General features: G+C 40.1%; 5 protein-coding genes across 11 annotated transcripts in view; 2 read left to right on the top strand and 3 right to left on the bottom strand.

Moving 5' to 3' along the window:
* Positions 1–1,107, top strand: part of LOC131128272 (collagen alpha-1(XXVII) chain B-like) — a 59,995-nt gene extending 58,888 nt beyond the window's left edge. For all 6 annotated transcript variants that reach the window (XM_058070961.1, XM_058070967.1, XM_058070963.1 and 3 more), the window contains one exon: positions 76–1,107. In XM_058070961.1, coding sequence (XP_057926944.1) covers positions 76–222 — 147 coding nt within the window. In that variant the 3' untranslated portion in view covers positions 223–1,107. The remainder of the gene's footprint in view (positions 1–75) is intronic.
* On the bottom strand, positions 988–4,817 carry zgc:101858 (uncharacterized protein LOC449555 homolog). The gene is made up of 8 exons (XM_058070968.1): positions 4,663–4,817; positions 3,388–3,561; positions 3,134–3,312; positions 2,960–3,053; positions 1,911–1,980; positions 1,790–1,826; positions 1,653–1,716; positions 988–1,371 (listed from the first exon to the last, which is right to left on the bottom strand). The coding sequence occupies exons 1-8, from the start codon at positions 4,684–4,686 to the stop codon at positions 1,213–1,215; spliced, it is 801 nt and encodes a 266-aa protein (XP_057926951.1). The 5' UTR covers positions 4,687–4,817; the 3' UTR covers positions 988–1,212.
* Positions 4,818–5,874: 1,057 nt separating this feature from the next.
* On the bottom strand, positions 5,875–15,131 carry ppil3 (peptidylprolyl isomerase (cyclophilin)-like 3). Of its 2 annotated transcripts, none has more exons than XM_058071218.1 (6): positions 15,048–15,131; positions 7,020–7,094; positions 6,572–6,665; positions 6,420–6,487; positions 6,231–6,349; positions 5,875–6,154 (listed from the first exon to the last, which is right to left on the bottom strand). In XM_058071218.1, exons 1-6 carry the CDS (start codon positions 15,129–15,131, stop codon positions 6,028–6,030), a joined length of 567 nt encoding a protein of 188 aa, XP_057927201.1. In that variant the 3' UTR covers positions 5,875–6,027. The 2 variants fall into 2 exon arrangements, with proteins under 2 accessions (XP_057927201.1, XP_057927200.1); XM_058071217.1 differs by lacking the exon at positions 15,048–15,131 and adding an exon at positions 7,295–7,420.
* On the bottom strand, positions 8,375–15,628 carry lrrc8ab (leucine rich repeat containing 8 VRAC subunit Ab). Its single transcript, XM_058071215.1, has 4 exons — positions 15,599–15,628; positions 15,048–15,167; positions 10,989–13,107; positions 8,375–10,199 (listed from the first exon to the last, which is right to left on the bottom strand). The coding sequence occupies exons 3-4, from the start codon at positions 13,098–13,100 to the stop codon at positions 9,924–9,926; spliced, it is 2,388 nt and encodes a 795-aa protein (XP_057927198.1). The 5' UTR covers positions 13,101–13,107; positions 15,048–15,167; positions 15,599–15,628; the 3' UTR covers positions 8,375–9,923.
* Positions 15,629–15,734: 106 nt separating this feature from the next.
* Positions 15,735–21,755, top strand: hscb (HscB mitochondrial iron-sulfur cluster cochaperone). The gene is made up of 6 exons (XM_058071216.1): positions 15,735–16,213; positions 16,307–16,403; positions 20,365–20,454; positions 20,553–20,697; positions 21,332–21,379; positions 21,542–21,755. The coding sequence occupies exons 1-6, from the start codon at positions 15,858–15,860 to the stop codon at positions 21,634–21,636; spliced, it is 831 nt and encodes a 276-aa protein (XP_057927199.1). The 5' UTR covers positions 15,735–15,857; the 3' UTR covers positions 21,637–21,755.
* The last annotated feature ends 3,134 nt before the right edge of the window (positions 21,756–24,889 follow it).

Here is a 24,889-nt window from a genome sequence, read left to right on the forward strand (position 1 = left end):
TTTCCGATAAAAAAAAACAACTTAAAGAGATAAACAGTATCTATTATGATGATAAATTGTTGCTTTGATTTGCAGATTAAAGATGGCCGCTGGCGTCAGACCCATTTTGTGTTTCATACTCAGGAGCCAAATCTGCTCCCCATCGTGGATGTGTCCAACCTGCCAACCACAGAGCCTGGATCACGCTATCACCTTGAGGTTGGACCAGCATGCTTCCTATAGAGCTCTAAGAGGCTTTTGACTGTGGACTATGGGGACTTGCATTGACTCTCCCAAAGATTATGCTTGGACTGCAGAAACAAGAGCGGCAATATTGAAGACTTCTGGCACTGATCCGCCTTTGGAATAAAATGACTGTGTTTCCTCACTAGAGACTTGTTTGCTATCCAAGCTCTGAATTCCATGGATGGAAATAATATGAACATTTCATTGTTTTGGCTTTGACCATCAAACTCTCTTGTACAAAAATAATGAAGGTACATTTATTAATACAATATTAGTTGAATGTATTATTTATATTTGTGTATGTACTGTATGTTAAATATAAAGTGCAATAGCTGTTACCGTGTGCCTCATATCACTCATTCAGGTCCTATGTGCAGAGATCCCAGCTTCAGATGTCTTCACACATAGACCTAAGTGTGAAGGTACTACCTCGTACTGCGACTCTCCTCTCACAGTGCTCCATGTGCAGTACATTCACTGGCAACTGCATTGGGTACACATCCACACTCTAATACAATCCAATGAGAGATTAACTGGATATACATATAAATTCACTCAGAAAGATAATCAGCTTTGAGTGACACTGTCAGAGATGAGTTTGTAATATTTTGCAATATTAATTTACACACAATGCAGTGCATGCACTGCAAAGTACAACCACAATCATAATTTTTTTTTAAATATCCATCAAATGGAAATTCAGATTCCTCACAAATGTGGAGCAGGTCGAATTCGATCGAGCAGCTGTACCTAATGTTGAGGCCGGTGTATGAAAAGGAGGTGATACCTGGTGCTGCAAGTTTTCTGTACTTAAAAGAAATACTCGACAATATAAACAGGCTGGCCAAACTCTGTTCAATAAATGATATTTTTAAAAATGTACACTACTTAATCATTATTTGTCATGTATTTTGGGTATGAGTTGCTATTTAAGAAAAACATGATTATGGAATCTGGGATGTGCTTTAATATTTGTATGTAAAAAAATTATCGTGGGCACATAGCATTGCGTCCCCCGTCAATGGGAAGGTTGACTCCGGTAATGAAACTGGCAGCGTCAGATGCCAGGAAGGCAATACTTTGGGCCACCTCGTCTACTGTGCCCGGTCGGCCCAATGCGTGGGTCTGCTTGCATTTGTCAAGGAACTGAAAGAAGAAGAAACAATAATTACTGTATGGATTTGCATAGTATAGTAAAGACGAATCATCCGACTAAGAATTACATTCAATTCCATAATATTGGGTCCCTGCACCGAGTCAGTCAAAATCATCAATCTGAATCAAATGAATCACAGTTTTCAGATTAATTAATCATAATTTATGATTGATGGTGTTGGAATTGCTCTGCTGTTGATTTTTTAGACATTGCCATTTTTGACAACCCAAGTGGGAATACAACAAAATGACAATATTACTTATGTATTTACCTGGGCATATTGATCCTCATTCAGCCCTGCTCTTTTGTGCACTTCTGTGACAATCACACCAGGACTGAAAGAGAAGCATAAAGATCAACAACTGTCCACTCTGATAGTTTGTATTAACATAAGATTATTAAACATACCACACAGAGTTTACTCTAACTTGCTTTGATGCCAGTTCTGAAATGAAAAGCATTTTAAAAAACTTTTCTTTGTGTACTTGTTCTTTATTGGGTGCATTGTTTGATAAAACTGCTGACTCACCCAGAGCGACACAGCGTGTGAATTGGTCAATTGCAGACTTGGACATACAATAGGCCAGGACACCAGGGAACTGCAAAGAGAATAGACTGCAGTGAGTTGGGATGCTTCATAACTACAATCGTAAAGTTACTACATGCTGACCAGATACTTCATTAGGTACACTTGCACAATCCTGTGTTACAAGTATCTAAAATTCTACCTTTAAAAAGACAATATTGTTTTTTTTTTGGTTACAATGTCAAAAGGTGCTCATTTAACTATTAACAATATGTTACAATAGTAGAGAAATAGTACAGCTCCATCCATCCACTTTCTATCCCGCTTATCTTCATTAGGTTCATGGGGGTATGGTGGAGCTGATTAGAGGGAGAGGCGGGGTACACCCTGGACTGGTCGCCAGCCAATCACAGGGCACATATAGACAAACAACCATTCACACTCAACATTCATACCTATGGACAATTTGGAGTCGCCAATTAACCTAGCATGTTTTTGGAATGGGGGAGGAAACCGGAGTACCTGGAATACGCAAACTCCACACAGAGAGGCCCAAAGTCTTCCCGACTCTTCCTGACTGTGTGGCCAACATGCTAACCACTCAGCGTGAACTCCTCCACCTGGAGCAAGACATCACTCCCAACCTGGGGGGTTCCGACTGAGAACCATTGCCTCGGATTTGGAGGTGCCGAATCTCATCCCAGAAGCTTCACACTCAGCTTCCCTCTCGTTCACAGGGGATGACTCCAAACATGGAGGCATCGAGTCGGGCGGCTATTAATAAGTCCAGCAATCCTGGAGGATTTTGGTTCCAGAACCCAAACTATGAGTCCATCAATGTCTAGTCTGATTGTCTTAATCTCTCATAGAAGCTTAGACACCTTCCACACCAGAGAACTATTCCATGTTCCAAGAACCAGATATGGTCGCAGAGGACAGGTCAGTTTGGCTTGGTTTGATGAAGGTCCATAATACATTTTCATTAGATTGTGCAGGTGTACCTAGTAGTGAGGATATACTGTTTATAGAAGAGGATGGGGGCACATCCACACCGATCTCTGTCCATTGATGCTGGATACATTGACGATGGAGCCTTTGGTATTAACCAGGTGGGGCACACACAGTTGAGTCAGATGGTACACAGATCTAGAAACCAACAACAATTAGGCCTAACTGCCAGTTCTGGATATAAATAAGCACTGGCACGTCTCCATGACGATACAGACCTGACGTTGATATTCATGACCTTGTCGTACGTCGCCAGGTCTGACGTCTCAATGCCACCCAAAGCTAAGATACCAGCGTTGTTCACCAGGACGTCCAGTCGGTCAAAGTGTGCGATGACATCCTCCACCATCTTCTTCACTGCGTCCTCATCAGTCAGGTCAGCAGGTACAAGCAGGGGCTACACATTTACAAATCAAAGAAACAATGCATCAAACGGGTATAGGTAGTAATAGGACTAGTGGTGCATGAATACCTCAGCTCCCGCACCACACTCCGCGCACTCTTTGGCGACTTTCTTCAGATTTTCTACATCTCTACCATTGAGAGCAAGTACTGCTCCCATCTGAGCAAATAGAATGGACGTACCCGCACCGATCCCAGAGCTGGCACCTGTGATCAAGCATACCTTTCCCTTCAGGGAAGACACCTGAAACACAACAACATTGGTGACATATTTCCTGCAGGGATTGACTGTAGCATTGACCATTACTGTTTGTGCTATCACTGGGCAGTCTACAGGGCTCCAGACTAACTTTTTGACTAGGACTACAGTGACCCCCAATGTGTTTCCAGTAGCAGACATGAACTGATAAGTATGGATGTTACGATTTGCTATTATGATTCAAATCAAATCAAATCAACTTTATTTGTATAGCACTTTTCCTGCAAAGACATGCAACACAAAGTGCTTTACATAATTAAAACAATTACCACAATCAAAAGGAAACAAAAGAAAGCCCCTCATTCCCACCCTCCATACTAGACACACCCACACACACAATCACACACAGTAGAGAGACATGGCATGGCACTGAGGATCAAGGAAATGCCACCTTTGGGGCCGTCCACACTGGGAGGAGCTGCAGGCCGTGCCATTGGGGGACCAATACCTGGGCCCCCCTACTCCGACAGTCGGGCGGACCCCCACATTAAAGGGAGGAACCCCCAGCCGGCCGGGTCGAAGGGACCCAAGGATGGCACCCCCTCAGCAGACCCGACAGCCCCCAGTGTGGAGGACCCCCCTGAGGAAACACTGGAGTTAAAAGCTGAAGACTTCAAATATTGAATGTAATATTGAATGTAAGCAATTATTTGGTCAAAAGTAGAGTAAAATGGACTGAAAAGTTGTTTTGTTTTTAGCAATTCACTTTCAAAACTAGCACCACTTTGATACACAAGCAGGCATTATGCCACTTTGATACTCCAGTATCAAAATAGAACTGCTTCAGACACTGAGGACGGAGTGGAACTGAATCCTACAACAATCCATTGAAACAATCCATTCAAAGACCGATGCTGTACTGCAAATGCCAATGCTTCAAATAGCACTTGTTGCCTTGTTAAACACTGAACTATTCCAGTTTTATTACATTTCAAACAAGTGGTCTGCTACTTTTGCGTTTTAGTATATTTACATGAACTCTTACAAGCCTATCATCGGGCATGCGGGTGTTCTGTCCGGGGATAGCTGGGAAAAGCAAAAAGGCAACCCCCCCCCAAAAAGGCATAGAAGCGAACAGTTACTTACTTTACAAGCATCGCCTGAAGCCATGTGCGTTATTGGTGTGTGTAAAATGTGTGAGATTTACCCTCAGCAAATTCGATAACGTTACTCTCCTTGTACTTTGTCAAGGCTAGTGGTGGGCGGATCGATCCAAATATCGATATCCCAGCCTTGGTATCAATATCGCTCGATGTTAATGTAAAAATATCGATGATTAAATTGCTTTCCTGCCCACCCGCAGCGGTTTCATTCAATATGCAACCTGTTGTTGTGGAGAGATCATTTTGTAGGCTTTGTTCATTTAAGAAAAGTGATATTTTTTTACAAACTTTAATAAAGTTTTTTTTTATTTACATATAAACTCTGACGAAATTATTTCCTGAATTTTAACTGATTAATAATCTCAAAGGCAAATCACAAAAAAGGTCATAAAAATTCATTCAGATTTAGATTATTTTTTAAAAGGTTTGTCATCAATATCAGCGATCCTGGCCATGTATTTATTTGGTATTGGATCGATACCAAACCTAGCGGTATCGCACACAACTAGTCAGGACAAGACACCGGGTGTAACTCAGCATCGAGCTCTGATTGGATTACATTGTATGACGTCAGGCGTGATGTCAGGAATATTTTTTTCCTGTTTGGGATGTAATACAGCATAACCCTCAACAGCCAGAAAATATACTCATTATTTACGTGTTTGTGCACCTAATTATTTTATTAAATACATAATTTACGAATGTTTTATCAGAAAAACAGCCTTCACAAGATATGATTGTATAATTTTTGTATTGACTTTTATTAGATTGTGTATGAGTTACACACGTCTTTACAGATAAATAGTACAGTACTAGAACTAATTTTTTAAAATATGTTGTCTCATGCTGCGCGAGGACATTGTTTCTAATATCTGAGATAAAGGCAAACAACACTGTTTATGCACAATCCCATTTATTTTAAAGTTTATTGACATTAGGATTTTTTTTTTATTCAAGCCTATTCTCTACTGCATCGATGACACCAAAATATTTATGCTGAAAATAGCCTGCAACAATAATGAAAATCCCATAATTAACTATAACTACAGTTCACTATACTACTGCTATAACATGGTTATGAATATAATGTATATTTTTTCTTAAGTCTTGTACTAATTTATTTTAAGGGGTTAAAATATGAAACATTTTTGCAGAATAATGAAGTGAAATTGTGTAATAATTTTAAAAAGGCAGCTTAATGACCAACATTTTATTCAGTACAAAACTTTTCAAATGTACAGAGTTTATCAATCTAAATGAATGTGGAGAATATCACTTTGCTATTTTCTTTTTAATTGAACAACATCATCTCCCTGTTTTGTTAATTTTTTTTGCTCAAATATGCAAGCTATCCAGCAAAAGGGTTGGCATGAATGGTTACATCTTTAATCCGAGTTTCAGTCAATGGTCGGAATGTCTTTTCGTGTACAGGAAGTTTCTCCAGCTCATCCAGCGATTCCAAGCCATCGATGATCCTAAAATTGAATGACTGACATTTAAGATCAAGATACAGCTATAACATGATGTACTGGTATTATGTACTGTACATACTTTCCAAACACAGTGTACTTCATGTCCAAATGTGGCTGTTTGGCATAGGTGAAGAAAAACTGAGATCCGTTTGTGTTGGGACCATTGTTTGCCATGGAGACCACTCCTCTAACATTATGCTGAAACAGCAAACAAGAGTAACTTTTTACACATGCAAAGCAGAGGAAAATTAGAAAGAGTCCCACAAACCTTTAAATGTTCGCTGAACTCATCTTCAAACTTGCGTCCCCATATACTTGTCCCTCCTTTGCCAGTGCCTATGAGATTGAATATAAAGGGACGGAGGAAATGAATAACGCAGAGTATGGGACGATAAACTGTAACTAAATGTAATCATCTACCTGTTGGGTCTCCAGTTTGCACCATGAAGCCTTTAATGTTGCGATGGAAGATGCAGCCTTTATAGAAGCCACTGGCACACAGAGCGAGGAAGTTCTTTAAAAATAAAACAATGAACATATGCATTTAGACAGGAAACATACTTTTTAATCTACTGCAAACGCTTAAATTCAGTGTTAAATTATAGTGATTCCATTGTCTTTCTTTTGCTGTGCTGTCATTTTTACATTTACCTGTAGCTGTCAGTATGATGCAGCGCAATAATAAATATATTGTTGCAATAATATCTGAGCATTATTATATGCTTCGAATATGCGATACTGTAATCTCACGCGACGTAAATGAAGAAAAAGTGTCGTGAATGCGTTAGAAACCGTTCACAGTACCCTTATGTCGCCGTAAAATAAAGGATGCAATTCCAGGTAACCATGTGTTAAGACTTTTGCTCACCTCGCATGATTTCGGTGCACGTTCACAAAATAATTCAATCTTGACGTCTCCTAAATCTGTGTGAAGAGTAACAGCCTGCAGAAATAATAACAACGTTAGACAGGCACTACTTCGAGAAACAGCGATAATGGGTCACTCGAGCCAAATCATACAATAACAACATAAATGACTTGTAAATATCTTAACCACAGCTCAAAATGAAATTATAAATATTTTTTGTTTTGTAATAGATTGCTTTCATTAGCTACTTGCATTGTTACATTGCAGCAAGTTACCATTTCAAACGCAGTGACGATGAGTACGTCCGTGAAATATGTCCGTGCGAATACAAGCTTCGTTTCCAAAGTTGGTTCCGGTGAAACTACTGTTTCAAGATAAATAAGCATGTTATAGTCCAATAATACACATTCAAAAACACAGGCTTTTAGATTTTATCAATGAAATAAGTTTATTTTTAATCTGTTGTACTGTATCACGCACACACGTACACTTCACAAAAACACATCTAACCAGCAGTCAAGAAAAAGTTGTAGGTATACTAAAGAGAACTACAGTAATAAAATGAAAGGCGATTGAGTGTCTCTTGGATTCCTGAGTAGCGTCCCAAACGTTAAAGAAAGAAAAAATATAAGATACACATTATAAAGTGAAGAAATTATATTAAAAAAGCGGAAAACACAAAAATGTAGAAATATTAAAAATAAAAACATAGAAAAACAAGAAGTGAAATTAACAATTACTATATTGTTTTAATGTAAAATTTAAAATAAGCTACAAGATCAAGGTAGCAAGAAAGCAAGGTGCCATGCAGCTAAGGTTTAAGTAATTGTGTACAAATGAAGGTAATTCAAGCATCTTATTTCATTTCCTTTTTGTGTGCACTTTATTGGAACAGTACATTGAAAAAATTCTGGGTTGGAACTAATACTCCTGCCTCATCATTCATCAAAAATCTAAATTCATCACTGTTGGTATTAGACATTTTAAATTGGTTAAGTTGAAGGGAGTTCTGTTTTTCTTTTGTCTAATAGTAACATTTTATTTAAAGTCAGCGGGATCAAGACTATAACCAAAGCATTCTAAATGTACTTGACTACTGCCCTTTATATTATTGTACTAATAAATACCACAATTTGACATTTTAGTTGGATATTTGTGCTGTAATCCTGTCACTGCATGTTGCTTGTCCTGATTTTAACTGCACAGAAAAAGGTTACCCAGGAGAAAAAAAATACAAAAATTCAAATTCTGCATGACTTGAGATGCACCAAATGGAAACAGAAGATAGACTTGAAGTCACCCTTTTTTGTATTATTGCATAATTTCATTTTAATCTTTCATTAAAGTCATTCGACAAGCGTCAGATTTTTTTTATTTGTACAAAATTTGAACTCCATTAGCGATTTTTCATTTCACACACCTCAAACTCTCTCATTACCAAAAACTATTACATTAACAAATATCTAAGCATACTCTTGAGTAATAACAGCTCTTAAGTTTCTATTTAACAGTGAAAGGAACACACATCAACAAAACTCATTCACCAATCACATACTTCCAGTTAGCTCCAATTGATTGATCAATGCTGCACAAAAAAAAAACCAAATACACAAAAACTTTGTTCTGTTTCAGCCATGATTATTTGAGGCCAAGTAGTCTTCCACACAAGCTTCAATAGGTGGTCAAATATAAAAAGTATCAGAAGCCACAGTCAAAAATGAAAACAGCAACATTACAAATAGCAAAACAGAAGGAGTGACCTGTCGTTAAGGCAAACTGGTCAAATATTAACATACCTAATCACCCTTTTTTTGGTCAGTTGATGAATCTGTGGTATGGTAAGTTTTTAACGCCTCCGCTGTTTAAAAACAAGTCCAATTCTTGAGCTCACACCAATTGTGTGTTTCAGGTGAACATGTACTATGACACAACTTTATCCCCTCACAAAAATGTGTTCATTTGGGTGTTCTGAATTGTTCTGTTACATATTTTTTTAAACAGTGACATTCTACTCCGATTTTTTCCAAAAAAAAACCCAGGAATTAGACCATGCCCCTACCTATTACTGCACATAGACCCTTTCAGAGGACTTGTAATCATGCACTCAAACACATTTTCTCATATATTAATTACTTTGGATGATACAAACATTTTTCTAAATTATTTTAAGCTCAAAGGCCCTCAGAGGGAACTAATGGCGCTCTCAATGGGAAAACAAACAACAGTATAGACAGGTGACATGGAATTGACACAAGACAGTATTTTGTCAACTTAAATGATTGTCAATATGACTGTATACGCTTGTAAGTATATTCAACATATAACGTGATATAATGAGCTTAATGTTCAAATATTGTGATCTGCTTGATAATGTCCTTAAAATGATCCGCTCTTTGTCCATCTTTTTTTTATGCAATTAGGAAATAATAAAAGGACCATGTAGAGTCATCTTGGCATCTCTTTGATTCCCTGACATGATACTTCCAAGAAAACATAAGAACGTCCCACTTTAGTGCTATTGAATTATAAAAACTGCCCATTTTATCTTCACTCTGTTGGCCTATCTTGTTGCATACTTACTTACATTGTCCATCATTGAGATGCATAACATGTAAACAAACATCACAATGGCACCGCTTGTCCAAGTTCCCTTTGGGATTATTAAAGTGTTATCTTATTATTGCTAAAAAGCCTCATTAGTGAGTCTGTGGCCAACCTTTAAAAAAACGGGGAAGCTATGAGCTAGTAAAAACAAAACTCTGCCAAACTGGGGAATCGTTCCCAGTCCATACTGGCTCAACATGACACCATGCCATCTCAGCGCATGAGGTGGTCGGGGTTGGTTCCTCCTTCCTCCTATGACAGGTTGCAAGTTAGCGAGTATTGATTAACTCACAGCCGGGTTCAAATCTGTTCTTTGTCCGTTCTCCACAACTGTTCTTTGACCTCAGTCGGCAGGGTGTTAAAGAGGTCCTCCTCCACAACGAGACCAGTCCTCTTAAGCTGCCGACACTCGGCCAGCTCCACGGGAAGACACTCCATACGGTTGCCTCTCAGCTCGAGTTGCGTCAGCCCGGTCAGCTCTCCAAAGCGTGATGGCAGAGACTGCAAGCAGTTGTTTCCCAGGTTCAATGTGCGCAGTTTCTTGCACTGGAACAACTCATTGGGCAGGCTCTCAATCTTCATTTGAAAGTGGTTGGGAGGGGAAGAGATTGAGAAATGAGAAAGATTAGAAAGATAAAAGTAGAAATGCACCACCATAATGTATCAGACTAGACATCGTACAATTGTTTGAGGAAGGTAACCTGTGCGACAGCGCAATCACCTTACAACAATAAAGTACTAATGCCCATCATCCATTTTCTATGCCAAAAATCCACATTAGGGTCACAGGGTGTACTGGAGCCTATCCCAGCTGACTTCAGGCGAGTGGCAGGGTATACCCTGGATTGGTTGCCATACAAGTTAATCTTGGTAAAGAAAATAACATTGTTGTAAAATCCAGTTTTTGTCATCTTTGTCTTATCTAAATCATCGAGTGGTTAGCGCGCATTCCTCACAGTTAGGAGACCCGAGTTCAATTCCACTCTCGGTGTGGGGTTTGCATGTTCTCCTCATGCATGCGTGGGTTTTCTCCGGGTATTCCGGTTTCCTCCCACATTCCAAAAACATGCTAGGTTAATTGGCCCCTCCAAATTGTCCATAGGTATGAATGTGAGTGTGAATGGTTGTTTGTCTATATGTGCCCTGTGATTGACTGGCAACCAGTCCAGGGCGTACCCCGCCTCTCGCCCTAAGACAGCTGGGGTAGGCTCCAGCACCCCCGCGACCCTCATGAGGATAAGCGGATGACTTTATGAGGTCAGTATATTTGCTTCCAGTTAGCCCTGAACTCTGCCACATGGAACAGAACTGAAAGACTCGGTGCAAACTGGGTTTAAATAGGACTGTAACTGGTGAGTTACTTACTCTATTGGCGGTCACTGCGAGGTACTGAAGGTTCTGCAGGGAGCCAATGTCAGCCGGGATATTGGTTAAGTTGTTATGGCTCAGGTCCAGGAAGCGAAGCTTGCGACAATAAAACAACTGTCCGGGAATCTTCTCGATTTTGTTTCTGTTCAGGTACAGTTTCTCCAAGTTGATCAGCGTGCCGATCTGAATGGGAATGTAGGCGATCTGATTATACCAGAGTTTAAGGCAGACCAGCCTGTGAAGGTGCTGGAAACTGATGATCTCCTCAATGGTCTTTAGGTTGTTGTCCTTCAAGTCAATCTCCTGCAAGTTGTGCAGGCTGAAGATGGAGTGTGGTATTCGCTCGAGATCACAGCGAATCAGCTCCAGTTCGGTCAGATTGACCATTTTCTTCAGACTGTTGAGCACCATGAGCTTGGTACCTTCATTGTTAACGGACAGCTTCTGGAGATGCATGCCAACGTCAGTCACCACCTGAGGCAGCTTGGTGAGATTGCTCTTTAGACGAAGCACCTTGAGTCTCTTGAGTTCCCGCAGCCCGTCGATGACAATGTAGCGGTTGTTCTCAGCGCTCAGATTCCCAGTTAGATGGAGCTCACTAAGATTCTTCAAACTGTAAATCCACAAAGGAATCTCTTTGATGTCTGTGAATTTGATGTGAAGTGACTTCAAATTCTCTCTCAAGAAAGCCAACGCTGGAGCCTCAATCTTAGCCGGCGTGTGGTAAAGCCACATCTCTCGCAGGTTGACGAGCTGAGCGATGATCGGCGGGATAGTCACATCTGGTATAAGCTCCAGTTTGAGAACCTCCAGCTCCATCATATCAAATACTGTGTCCGGAATGCCGCTGAGCATGAAAAGGTGCAGCTCTAGCTTCTCCTGTGAGTTCTTGGTTATCCTCTGCCTGAGCTTGTCTAGAGTCCACTCGTTGTTGAGGTTAAGCTGCCTCAATTTATTTTCACTTACTTCCGAAAGAAACACGGCAAAGCGCTTGGAGTAAAGAGGATCATACTGATCTATCATGTGCAACATGAATGCAAAGTCATTCTTAACATCGGGTATGTCGCTGTAGCTGCTCTCTTCTCGTATCGACTCAAAGGAATACTTCTTGAGGGAACGTCGCAGCATCCAGCACAAGGTGTACATGCAGATCAATCCATAAACCACCACTAAGCTAATGTAGAAACAGGCCAAGATTTTAAAAAGTGTAGCCAATGGATGAGCACAGCGATAAACACTGTAACCCGTCAGACTCTCTATATCGACATTACAGTCGACGCTGAACTTGATGTCATTGACGTAATACCCTGTATAGCATATTATCAAAATGAATTTGATGACCTTGATAATAGTCTGGCGGATGTACAGTCTGTACACAATGTCTCCTTCTTCCACGTGTATTCGGAACTTTTTCACCTTTTCAAAGAGCGCTTTTGCCTGCTCGCCTTCTTTCTTGTCCAAAACTCCTGTTTCTGTTCGATCTACAATTCCCTGCTCAAGGCGCGTCTTTGTCCTCTGGAGCATAGGAACACTCGCTTCCACATCTTCACTGATGACGGACTCCTTGTGCTCCATCGAGCCGTTCATTTTCATTGGTTTTGGATCACTCTCTTCAACGACCGTCTCCGACAGAGCTCTAGTGGTCCATGGTGAGTCAAAGCACTTCAGTAAGATGGACACAAAGTGCTCTAGTTTGGAGCTCGTCCGAGGAAACTTGAACCAAAAGTTGCTACAGGCTAGGAAAATAAGTGTGTGTAGTAACACCAGGTAAGGGAAATACTTGGCAAACCAGTGCAACCTTGTCTCGTAACACACAGCATCTACATAGTTGTACTGGTGTCGGTCCAAATCATACTGGATTCCTTTGGGCTCCCATGAAAAAGATGACGTAAACGTGGAATTTAAGTTCTTCTTGCAAGTTTGATCCACCACCCATTTGCACGGCAAGCATATCATCTTGTCCTGGGTGACTTGCAGGGTCCCCCCAAACACAGAGATCATGAGCATTACGATCGAGATGTAATCGGTGAACACGTCCCACCATGGTTTCAGGATACGGTAGGCTGGCTGTGTGTCCACAAAGTACCGCAGTTCAGTGATGGGGATCATGGTTTATCTGAGAGAAAAAGCACATATTTCAGTACAATGAAATCCACCTGACTGCTAATTCAGTATTTGCCATACAACACAGTTTTTACATAGCGATGCATCACTCCAAACTAACAAACATTTGAATGCACCAGAAGGTTAATTCATAGACTTAATGGCCAGGATGCTATTGTTTAAACAGGACCAATTAATCTCTTAAATGTGGTGTCATAACAGCTTTCCAGCCTAAAATCAGTCAATTAAATATGAAGTGTAATTTTATGTATCTTCGTTGAGTCTTCAATCACATTGATTTGCATAATGGCATTTTTCCCTACCAAGAAACCAAACAAAAAATATCCCAGTTCGACATCTATCACTTGTGGTGCTGATGGACATGAACAAGAGAGACACAACCAGACACCACAGCACAACCAGAAATGGAATTTCCTTGATCGATTATGGGAGGAATCTGTTTTTTTTTGTTTTTTTAAAGGGGGGAGTCAAACTCCTTTTCCCAAGCCAGTGTCGTACTGAGCAGGATAATGCTGCATAAACAACATACTGTAGAGAAGTGGATAACAGAACATGCATTACAATCCACCCATCCATTTTCAATGCCGCTTGTCCCCACTAGGGTCGCGGAGGTATGCCAGAGCCTTTCGTCAGCTGACTTTTGGCGAAAGGTGGGGTACACCTTGGACTGGTCGCCGTCCAATCACAGGGCACATATAGACAGCCATTTACACCTGTGGACAATTTTGAGCATAAAATGTACCTCAAAATTCAAATGCCCCGAAGTGTGCACTTTAGAATTATCATTATTTTTCTTTAAGAATTCACATTGAAGGTTTTTGAGGAGAAACAGGCCTCACAGTTCACAAAATCAATTTTAGCAACTGCTAAAATTACCGAACAGATGGCTGGCTATTAACTTAATTTGACATTTGGATGAAAATATTTTTTATGGAGGTTTATGAGGTTTTATGGTGGCAACGGTTTAATTAGTTTTAAACTGTGTTTAGCCTTCAATACAGAAAATGTAAATCATAATTTGTATCTGGCAGTGGGGACATAAAAAAAATACTTTGATAAATTACACAGACACTGGCACATACATTATATATATATATATATATATATTTAGCAATTATTGTAGGTATTTTTGTTCCCTAAGGAATGGGCATTTGACTTAAAATTCCGTGAATGATGGATGTATAAACTGACATAGCTGACATCATACTGTTCTATCCCAAACTAGTTGCGACTGAATCCTCGGTGTCTCTGCATTTCAATCAATTGTTTTGTCAATTCAATCCTATACATGCCTCAGCACACACACAGACACACACACACACACACACACGTGAATGCTGTAACATCTGAACTTAAAATTAAAATCTGAGAATTTATTGTACTTACACATCTTTTGTCGATGTTGTGCATCAACGCCAGATGAAACCATTTGAACCAACTTCTCGGCTCGCGTGTGTGCGGCACGCCCAGCATGCAAGCTTGAGAAGGGACTCTAAAGATGCTGTTCCGTTTTGGCACATTTAACCCAAACAACACGAGGGCCAGACAAGCCACTTTGCTCGCGAGCCCTCTATTCTTAGCCATTTCCGTTAATAATACCCAGAGTATTGTCTGTGGGGGCCTTGAGAAGCGCCTCCCTCGACCTTCAGGAGAAGATCCTGTTTACTTTATAGAAAGTACTGTCTCCAACCAGTTGTCTCTCAGGAATACTCTACTGTCACCTTTTCCCTCACCTCCTCAACACACCTACCCTTAGACAATAAGAGTCAGGCGCCGGCATTCATCACAGCATGTACTTTGTTAGGAAACTAAAACGGGGACGCCAAGTCTGCTCCTGGGGCCAGCCAAGCAGATTTATACTGGCACAACTTCAGACCACCCGTCACATTGCAGTGTCATAAAAATCATGAGCTTGGCCATAATATAACTCACCGGTTTCACTGTGTTATCTGGGCTCCAGTGCTTGTTGTTGTTGCTGGTGGACAAGCCACTTTCTGTGCGTCCATGAGTGCTCATGGACCATAGCCCCTCTCGTTGCCATGGGGTTGAAAACTGGGAAACGAATAGCCATTTTACTTATCTGACATTGATTGACACATGCTATTAAATGAAGATGAAGTAAATAAAGTTTAGCATGTAGTATGTGATGCACTATGTGATTGAACCTCTTAACGAGTGCGTGCGGAGTAGGACAATCCATCCAACATCGTCGGTAACTGTTAGCATGGAAGGTTTAGCGAAACAAACAATAATCCAGTCATTCAATACTTATATTACTATAAATAGACACGAAGCATACACATAACAAAAATACTGTCCACGAGCTCATTAGAATGACCATCTTTCGCCTGGGTGGTCTGAGCTAGTGAGCTAACAAGCTACATGTTTACCACCCGGCTCTTTGTGTCATCGGGACTTGCGTCCTTGCACCCGGTTATTCGTAATGACAAGATGTGTGAAAACACTTCGAATTGTCGACTTACTGTTTTTGAATACGTATATTTAAATCCAGCGCCACGGGAAGCATATAGTTGCCTATTAGTTGCGTTCTGTTTTCGCTAGCGGCTAATAGCAATAGCCACTGTTTTCCAAATCCCAGCACCTTCGAGACAGTTCAGTCCACTGCCGTTAGATGGCACTAGCGTGTGTATTAAGCGTAGAAGAAGAAACCACTTCCTAGTGATGTAGTGTGTGTCGTTTTGATGTTAAACTAGCTTCAAGAATGGTGTTTTAATTTCTGAAATGATGCCATTTAACTTTTTGAGAATGGGCTCTTATTGTAAATTGGTGAACGCAAGGTGGATCATGACAAGTCGTTTCGGAGCTGTTACATGTTCCGCCCACTGTATGGCTATGAACCCAGCAACGAAGGACACATGGATCAACAAGACGAACTTTGCACTCTCTGGAATGAAAACACAGCGGATTTGCTACTTCAATAAAGTGACATCATTGAGAAGTTACTGCACGGGAGAAATTAAACTCAACTGCTGGAGGTGTAAAGTACCTCTTGACAAATCACCTGCATTCTTCTGCTCGTCATGCAATGTAGTACAGCCGCCTGAAGAAGGCGTATCTTTTTTCAAGATCATGGCCTGGTGAGCATCTTTCCACCTTAATCCTATACATGGCATATCATCTACGTTTGTAAACAAATAGCAAAATACTAACATGTATTCTTTCTTTTTTAGTGACTTCACATTTGCACTGGACATTAAAGCACTGCAGAAAAGATACTTGCTGCTCCAACGCTCCCTGCATCCAGACAATTTCAGCCAGAAATCTGTGGTAGGCTTATGAGTGCATAAAACAGAGCATATTCTTTCTATATGTATTTTCTATTTATGTATTTTATCTGATGCCTTGCTGGGTGGGCACTTACCACACAAAATACTCAGTGAGGCTAGCAATGAAGTTTGTGTGATTATTGTTTAACCAGACATTTTATTAGGTGCTCATGCGTCTGGAGATATTCAATACATGATCCAATTACAAAGACAGTGATGCTTAGTGTTAATTGACATAATCAGAGGGGTATATATTACAGCTGCAACGATTAATTGATGAATTGATTATCCAACTAAAAGACAACTATTTTGGTAATCGATTAATCGTTTTATTTAAAAATGTACTTTAAATATCCTAATTTCAGCCTCTCAAATGTGACTATTTTTAATTTCTTGAGTCATCCATGAAAACATACCTATTATCTTTGTGTTTCAGGCAAAACAGGATAGTCACACACATCAGCTTTGACTTTGGAAAAGAGCAATCTGCATTTATGCCTCTTTCTGATATCTTGCGAAGGAAACCACTGCAGATATGTAGGTGTATAGCATGCGTAAGAACATTCCTACGCAAACTATGGGATTTATCCATAAATGCGTACATCCGTTTTCTATGCCGCTTATCCTCATTAGGGCCGCGGTTATGCTGGAGCCTATCCCAGCAGTCTTTGGGCGAGAGACGTGGGCCTACATTTATGCAAAATCTGTTATCATGTGTACACACCAACCCAACGGGTTCAACAGTGAAACTACAAATAGCTATGGCTGTACCGTGAATATTTGGTGTCTTCTCTTCCTCGCCCTCTTTGCTGTGATTTTGGGGAGCGGAAAAGTCCATCCATGCATTTTTAAAGGGATTGCTGCTAAGAGGCGGAAATTAAATTTCTTCTATAAAAATCAGATTTGATTAATTGTTTGTGACGTTAACTTACGTGACAATACAGGTAATTATAATAACAGTACAGTATTATGAGTAAGATTTACATCTGTTTGTCATGACCCTCTTTATTGTCCAGTACGTACATGCACGCTTTTATCCTGTCACAGTGGATGCACCAAACACACAAACATGACATAGCAGAAGGAGGACTGCAGCTCATTTTTTCTTTTTTTCTCAAAGGCTTAATCCCTAAACACTCGGCCTGTAATACAGGGACTGTATGCAGCTGGGTTCCTCCAGCTGCCTGGAGCCCACCAACATTTGAATCTATTGCAAACTGCCTCTCTGACACTGACTGTGTGGGTGTGTGTGTGTACCAGACATTGGTAAGTGACAGCCATGAACAGCCATTTAATGGGGCTGAATGAAACACATGACAATTTTTATGCAGTTTAATTTGTATATATTTTTTTAAATATAGTCTGTTCTTTTAAACCGTTATCGGTAATGGTAACTAGCCAGTGGTGGTGTTTTTTTTTTGTTGTTTCAAAAATGTAATTTGGAGTGAGTTGCATACAAATTAAAAACTGTCATGAGGGGATATGATATACAGTAATCCTTTGCTTATCCCGACCATAAGCGAGTTTTCAAGAAGTGGGATTCCTTCTTTAAAAATGGAATATTTTCGTAGTTAGAGCATAGAAAACCTGTTTCTGACCTTCTAAACATGTGTTTTGACATTATTATAGCCCTGTGGACATGAAATAACGCCTATATTGTAACCTTTACTTTCATATTACAAAATACAGTAGATCCATCAGAGAAAATAATTCATATAAGACATAAAATGTGTTTTGGATGTGTGGACAGGAAGCGGCGTTGGGTGTTTTGACCAACCACAAATCAGCATGATTTATTAATTAACATATTTTGGAAAAATCATGATAAAGTGTAGCTGTAGATAGATTGAGTGGGGAAAAAAACTTGCTCATCTGGTGTGGAAGTGGTAAGCTTTTTTGCTTCCTTCTTCCCCACTTTGTTTGAAATACTTTAAGTTTAGAATAAGTAACTTGTAGAGACTAACTAGTTAGCTCAATATCCTGGAATGCTAGCGACGGCTGTTTCTTATATCCCTGCAGTGATCCCGCAGCCTGCATAATGTGGTATAAACAAAGAATAATAGGCAGTTGTTGTCCAAGGAATTGCTCCGCTGGGAGTAATGCATTATGGGTAGAAGTTAAAATAGTTGTTGTTTGTTATTTTAAACTCATACTTCTATATACTATATATATATATATATATATATATATATATATATATATATATATATATATATATATATATATATATATACGTATATATATATATATATATATATATATATATATATATATATATATATATATATATACGTATATTTCCTAGCTACGTTTTGAGTGTTAAGTTCTTGTGTGATGATGTTAGAGTTATTTATAAGATGACACATATAGAGTATTTCCCTAGCTTGTGATGGGCTTCTGAGAGCCACAGAATTTGAACGATTATTCATAGTTCTGAAGTATAGGTGATGTCACAAGATTACAACCTAGTTAGTCGTGCCATAATTAGCCGTGCTGCTGTATAACCAGCAGAGTTCAAAGCTTAAGGAAAAAGTAGCGCCTTACACACCAGAAATTAAGGCACGTCTATTTGAAAAGGCTTTCTACTTGTATATTTTTGATTAATTTTTCTTGTTTCTTAAAAAAAAAAATGGTAGAATTTCTTTTTGTGCTAAACTCAGTACCATCTAATGTACAAACAGTGGACTGAAAGGAAAAGCTCAAACTCCTCGTCTTACTTACAATGCAGCGACAGCTGGCGGGGATGTAAAAGCAAATCCCAATAGTGAGCTCAAAAATGTCACTGAAAGAAATACGCTCTGCCCCAGAGTCCCGAGCAGTTAAAATGTTTAAATGTGTTTTTTTGTTTTTGTTTTTTTTTTCTGCAAAATGGTAAATAGACAACCAAATGTGCCCTTGTGGATCATTAAAGGGAAAGTGCTTGAGTGTAGCAGAATAGGCATTGTGAGCAAGAGAAGGAGCAGAGGTGTGTTGCTTTGCACATCATTTATCGTCTACGCTGGGACAGAAAAGAACAATGCACACAACATAGTCCCAATCTGCAAAGAAAAGACGAGGAAACTGAAATGGTTTCTTTACGCTTAGCCTCAGCGGTATTGTTTGGGTTATTTTATTCATACGCCCCTCTGGCCATTTTTTTAAATTAGATATCTTCCAACCTCAGGGGTCTGCATTGGCATATAGAACAGGCATTACTTATACAAGGCAGCCATCTACTGCATCGGTTGTTATTACAGAAACAGCTCAACACGACCGGCCCAATGGTGAGACTATTGATTTTCACAAAGAACTGACAGACTGCATACACCTGCAAAACGCACACACACCTGCCAACAACATATTTTCCATTCTGTCTTGTTTTAGTGCCTCTGCATACTTTTCACCGTGCATTTCAAAAGAATACCTCGACTTCACTCTCCTAATGGTTACGACTTGCTTTTATATAAACCTGGCTGGCAAATTGTAAACATTTTAGAAGTGTTATTTTCTGTCTGAAGGATTTCTACACAAAAATAGTCAGCATTTTCTTTGGCTTTTTTGTTTTGTTTTTTTAATGACACTGAAAAATGGTTCTCTTGATGGCTAAGAGGAGGAAAGTGATGATGACCAAAGAACTGGAAATGGACATGCAATGTGTGAGTTTTACCATAGTGCAGTAAATACAGTGGAACGTGTTCTTTTTTTACAGTGAATGTAATAATCTACGGTATGATGTGTATTAGTACTACTGATTTTACAGTCAATGTTCAGAAAATATTTTTGATTTTTAAATGTATTTTTCCGTACTAAATTCACATAAATCCAATAAAAAGACATTGATTTGGATTTGATTTAAAATGAAAATACCGTACAAATTAGTAGTTCCTCTGTAACTACAATGTAAATATACAGACACATCATCTCTATTACTGTATGTGTGAATAGCGATGGGCTAAGATTAGACTTGAAATGTTCTTTTTCAGGAAGAACAGGAGTATTCAGAACATCAGTCAGCCCTTGTCAACAAAGCCTACAAGACACTGCTGAAGCCTTTGAGTCGCGGCCTTTATATGGTGTGTTCAAACTCCCTGATCATCTGTCTAAAAGATGTCGGTATGTTGTCATGTCACTGTCGAGTGTAAAGACACACCCTCATTGTCTCGTGTTCCAGTTGGAGCTGAAGGGGATGCGCATCGACGAGGGCACAGATTCTGGGGCGGATGCTGAATTTCTGATGGAGCTGATGGAGATCAATGAAGCACTGGAAGAGGCGCGGACCCCAGAAGAAGCCGATAAGATCAGTCGAGACACAAAAGGTAAACAAATTACTCCGTGTCTGCACAGTTTATTGAGTCTCTCATGGAGACATGATCTTTGATCCTCAATTTGTACAGATAATGCATTATAGCTGTCTGTTAGGGCAGCTCAGGCACAGAACCTTGACAGCCCCAAATCGACAAGCAAGACCATAAAATTAAAAAACAAAACATCAGTGGCACTTGAAAATGTGTTATTCAGCCATTTTGCATACACAGCAATGTCATGCCAGAAATAATTGCTAAAAGATTGTATTATGGAACAAAATGGTGCGAATTTGTATAACCAGGTTGGTTGTACAAAAAGCCAAAGAAAAAGCAATATAGACTTGTGAAGTTAATCATTCAAGATGCTTACGGAGCTGAAGTCTCCAAATATTTGCTGAGATCTTTCATGCACAAGGTAAAACTATGGATTTTTGCTGAACATTAGAACATTTTTCTCCAAAATTTAGTTCAAATTCCAAATTGCGTGCACCTCAACAGCATTCAAAGTTTTCTTCTGCATCTCCTGTGTTGTACTTGCTCCATATGCAGACACACTCTGATGCAATCTGTGGTTTGCTAGAAAATAATTGGTCCATTTCATGAACATGTGCAGACGTTGAACTTGTCGCATCCTCTTTGCTTTCAGGGAAACTTTTAGGTTTGACAGAGAAGATAGACGCCGCCCTCCGTGCAGGTAAGACATCAAGAAGTCCTTTTGAAACCTCCTCCTCCACATTCCTCCCACTCAGTGCGTGCTAGTTTTGTAATCTATGATGAAGCTTTGAGTGGCTGAATGAGTCACCAGTTGAACCAACCTTTTTGTGCTCTGTCTCTTGCTTCCTTTTTTTTCTGGCAGGAGAGCTTCAAGCTGCCAAAGCATTGCTTGCCCAAATGAAATACTTCTCAAACATCGAGGAGAAAGTTAAGGAGAAACTTTCTGACTTTATGTAATTTCTTTGTCACTTTGTTTTCAGCCACTTCACTGAAGCATCATGATGGAACTGAACTGAGGTTTTAATAAATACGGTATACCATGACTTTATATGTTATACCTTATTCCTGAGCAACATCTCCATTCATTAAATAACAAAAATCTGTAATTACGTCTCATTGAAATGCTATTTGGAGTCTCTATGGCTACTAACAGGATTTAACGTCAGTTCCTCAGGTTTCCTTTAGGTGGAGACAGTACACCTGTGCAGCCTCAGCATTGTACATGCTGTACAGACTTCATATGAGGCCAGTGGGAAGTCCTTTATTGCGGCAGACAACCTTTTGAATAATTCATGGCAGCTTCGTATGTGGCATTAACGCTATGATAATCAGGAAGACCTGCTGAATGACGATTACTGGATGAGCCACAGATCTGTGTGATTTCCGCCATATAAAATGTGCATCATAATGAAAATTGATACACTTTTGTAGAAGAATGTTCATAACCTGTAATTACTGTGCAAATTGGGGTTTAAATTGCACCAAAGTGGCTAATACAAGGACTGTTGCCTAATCTGATGAAGGACTAGAAACATTATATCATGTGATCATGTGGTATTTGCCACACAACGTCCTGTGCAGCACATTTTACACACATTTTTAGTCTGAATCCTGTTAGGATGCAGCACAGGTTGCTGTAACATTCAGCTGTAACACATCCTGAGCGGATGATTAAGTTTGCAACAACATTGTCATGTGTGTCTGAAGCTGTTTGGGCTTTTTCATTGTTGGATCACAGGATCCCTTTACACACATGGCAGGACAATGAATTTAATAGGGACTCTCCCCACCCACCAGGAACCATTTATTATTCATGTGGTAATCAGAAGTCATCCCCGGCGTCTTTAAATTAATGAGAAAATGTGATTGACCAACACCGAGGCCGCTGCCATCTCCCAGAACTATTTGAAAATTGAGTTTGAAAGACACGTAAGTGAAGAACTCACTCTGTAGTCAGCTTGGGAAATTGACTTGGATGAAGGGCTTGGCAACGTGACTAGTACATACATGTGATTACGATGTAGCTGCATGGCTCTGCATCACCATTTCATTTATTTAGATTACAGTGTAGTACACACGTCTGTTTGAGGAGTCATCCATCTACTTCTGCTTATCCTTAACCCTAACCTCTAACCCTAATTGTAATGAGGTCCACCATTAGTTCGGGATTCGTGTTTATGATGAGATTCGATTGAGCGGTTGGCCAGGAAAATACTTCCCCACACAAAGGTTCCTTCTCACCATGACCGCATTTCATCCACATTATGTTCATTTCCGCAAGATTGCGTGTTTAACAGTATAGTGGCCAATTACATCTGCAATTCTGCGGAAATCATACTGCCCTACTTTCCCAATCTGGATGACCAGGAACCGGAAGTCAGCCCGTCCCTTTTACGATTCACATGTTTCGGGATAAAAAAGAAAAAAATATTATTATTCTTGTAATGTTTTGACTTCCATGTTTAGCCCTTATGCTAAGAGTCCACTGGGCCAGTGCCAGTTCGCGCCAATGCAATTTGCTGTGGCGCCTCGTCTCGACAATAAGGTGCCATGCAGTGGCTCTAACTGCCTCCCAACTGACTCATGGTGACTCATAACGGTGGCAAAAATTGAGTTTGGCGGCAAGAAAATTTCAAAATGTTTAAAATCTTAGTTGCGCCACTTGCATTTGGCACGAAGTGTCCACCAAGTGGAACCAAATGTCACAAACAATCCGCCTATTGGAATCCACTGGAATGTAATAGCGTGAGCCAAGTTGCGCCAAGGATGCTAGGAGTCCACTGGGCCGGCGCCAGTTTACACCAAAGATTACGTGATTGGCGTGAAGTGGCTCGCTGTGGCACCGAATAACGGCAACATGGCAACAGGCCGAGCGAACATTAATTCGATGGACTCTTAGCATAACACTAGTTCTTGCTAATATTTTTGGGGGGATGTTATTTACGAGCCCAAAGTCCCTTTTCACTTTTGGCAAATACATCCATCCATTCATTCATTCATTTTCTACCGCTTTTTCCTCACGAGGGTCGTGTGAGGTGCTGGAGCCTATCCCAGCTGTCTTCGTGCGAGAGGCAGGGTACACCCTGGACTGGTCGCCAGCCAATCACAGGGCACATATAGACAAACAACCATTCACACTCACATTCATACCTATGGACAATTTGGAGTCGCCAATTAACCTAGCAGGTTTTTGGAATGTGGGACGAAACCGAAGTACCCGGAGAAAACCCACACATGCACGGGGAGAACATGCAAACTCCACACAGAGATGGCGGAGGGTGGAATTGAACCCTGGTCTAGCTGTGAGGTCTGCGTGCTAACCACTCGACCGCTGTGCCGCCCTACATCCATCCAATTGTGTCTATTTGTCTTTAATAAATGCTTTTTTTCAATTTTTGAATCAGAAATGATCAAATAATATTGGAGCTCTGAAAATTGGATTTCTTAGATTACAAATTTATAGTCTCTCCAATCCCACTTCCTTGCAACTCTCATTTCATCTGTATTAATGAAAAAAAGCAACTTAGAACAAATACTGAGTAGGAACATGCATCGTGAAGTGAGGAAATGACCTTATCCAAGCTAAATGGCTTTACAGTATAACTTAAATAATGACTACACAACAATTTTTATGCGCTTGTAGCTTGGTGCTTAAAGTTGTTTGCAGTAGCTTCATTAATGGTGCACGTCGTAATAGCAGTGAATAATATGGACTTAACATATTGAGACTAATGTGTTCCTTTGCCATACAAGCTGATCATAGTCGCATTAAGCCTGCGAGTGAACCACTCAAGACAGTAGCAATGCCTTTGACATAAACCCATCATAGTTATTCCTCATTATATACTTTGATGCTTAGAATTCCATCTGGATCTTCGGTGATGGTTACAGCACACCCAGTGACATATCATTAAGATCATTAAGTTCCTCGCCACTCAGCTGGTGCCATCAGTCCACACACCCACCTGCATGCTGTGTGTACTGATGTCACGCCTGGAAGTCCAGCCATTATAATCTACCATTATCGGGTTTCCCTCCCAGCTGCAGTCCATGTTTTTATGTTGCTCTCATCCCCCAAAGAAGACACGTCATTGCCTTTCAGTCAAACTGATCTATCTACAGCGGTGAATGTTTGAAATCCTTTTGGTTGTTTGATGCAATTTAGGATTGGATAGCAAAACTTAAAGACTGTGCAAATGTCTCTTCACAC

This window comes from Doryrhamphus excisus, chromosome 4 (assembly GCF_030265055.1).
Source record: "Doryrhamphus excisus isolate RoL2022-K1 chromosome 4, RoL_Dexc_1.0, whole genome shotgun sequence".
Lineage (NCBI taxonomy): Eukaryota > Metazoa > Chordata > Actinopteri > Syngnathiformes > Syngnathidae > Doryrhamphus > Doryrhamphus excisus.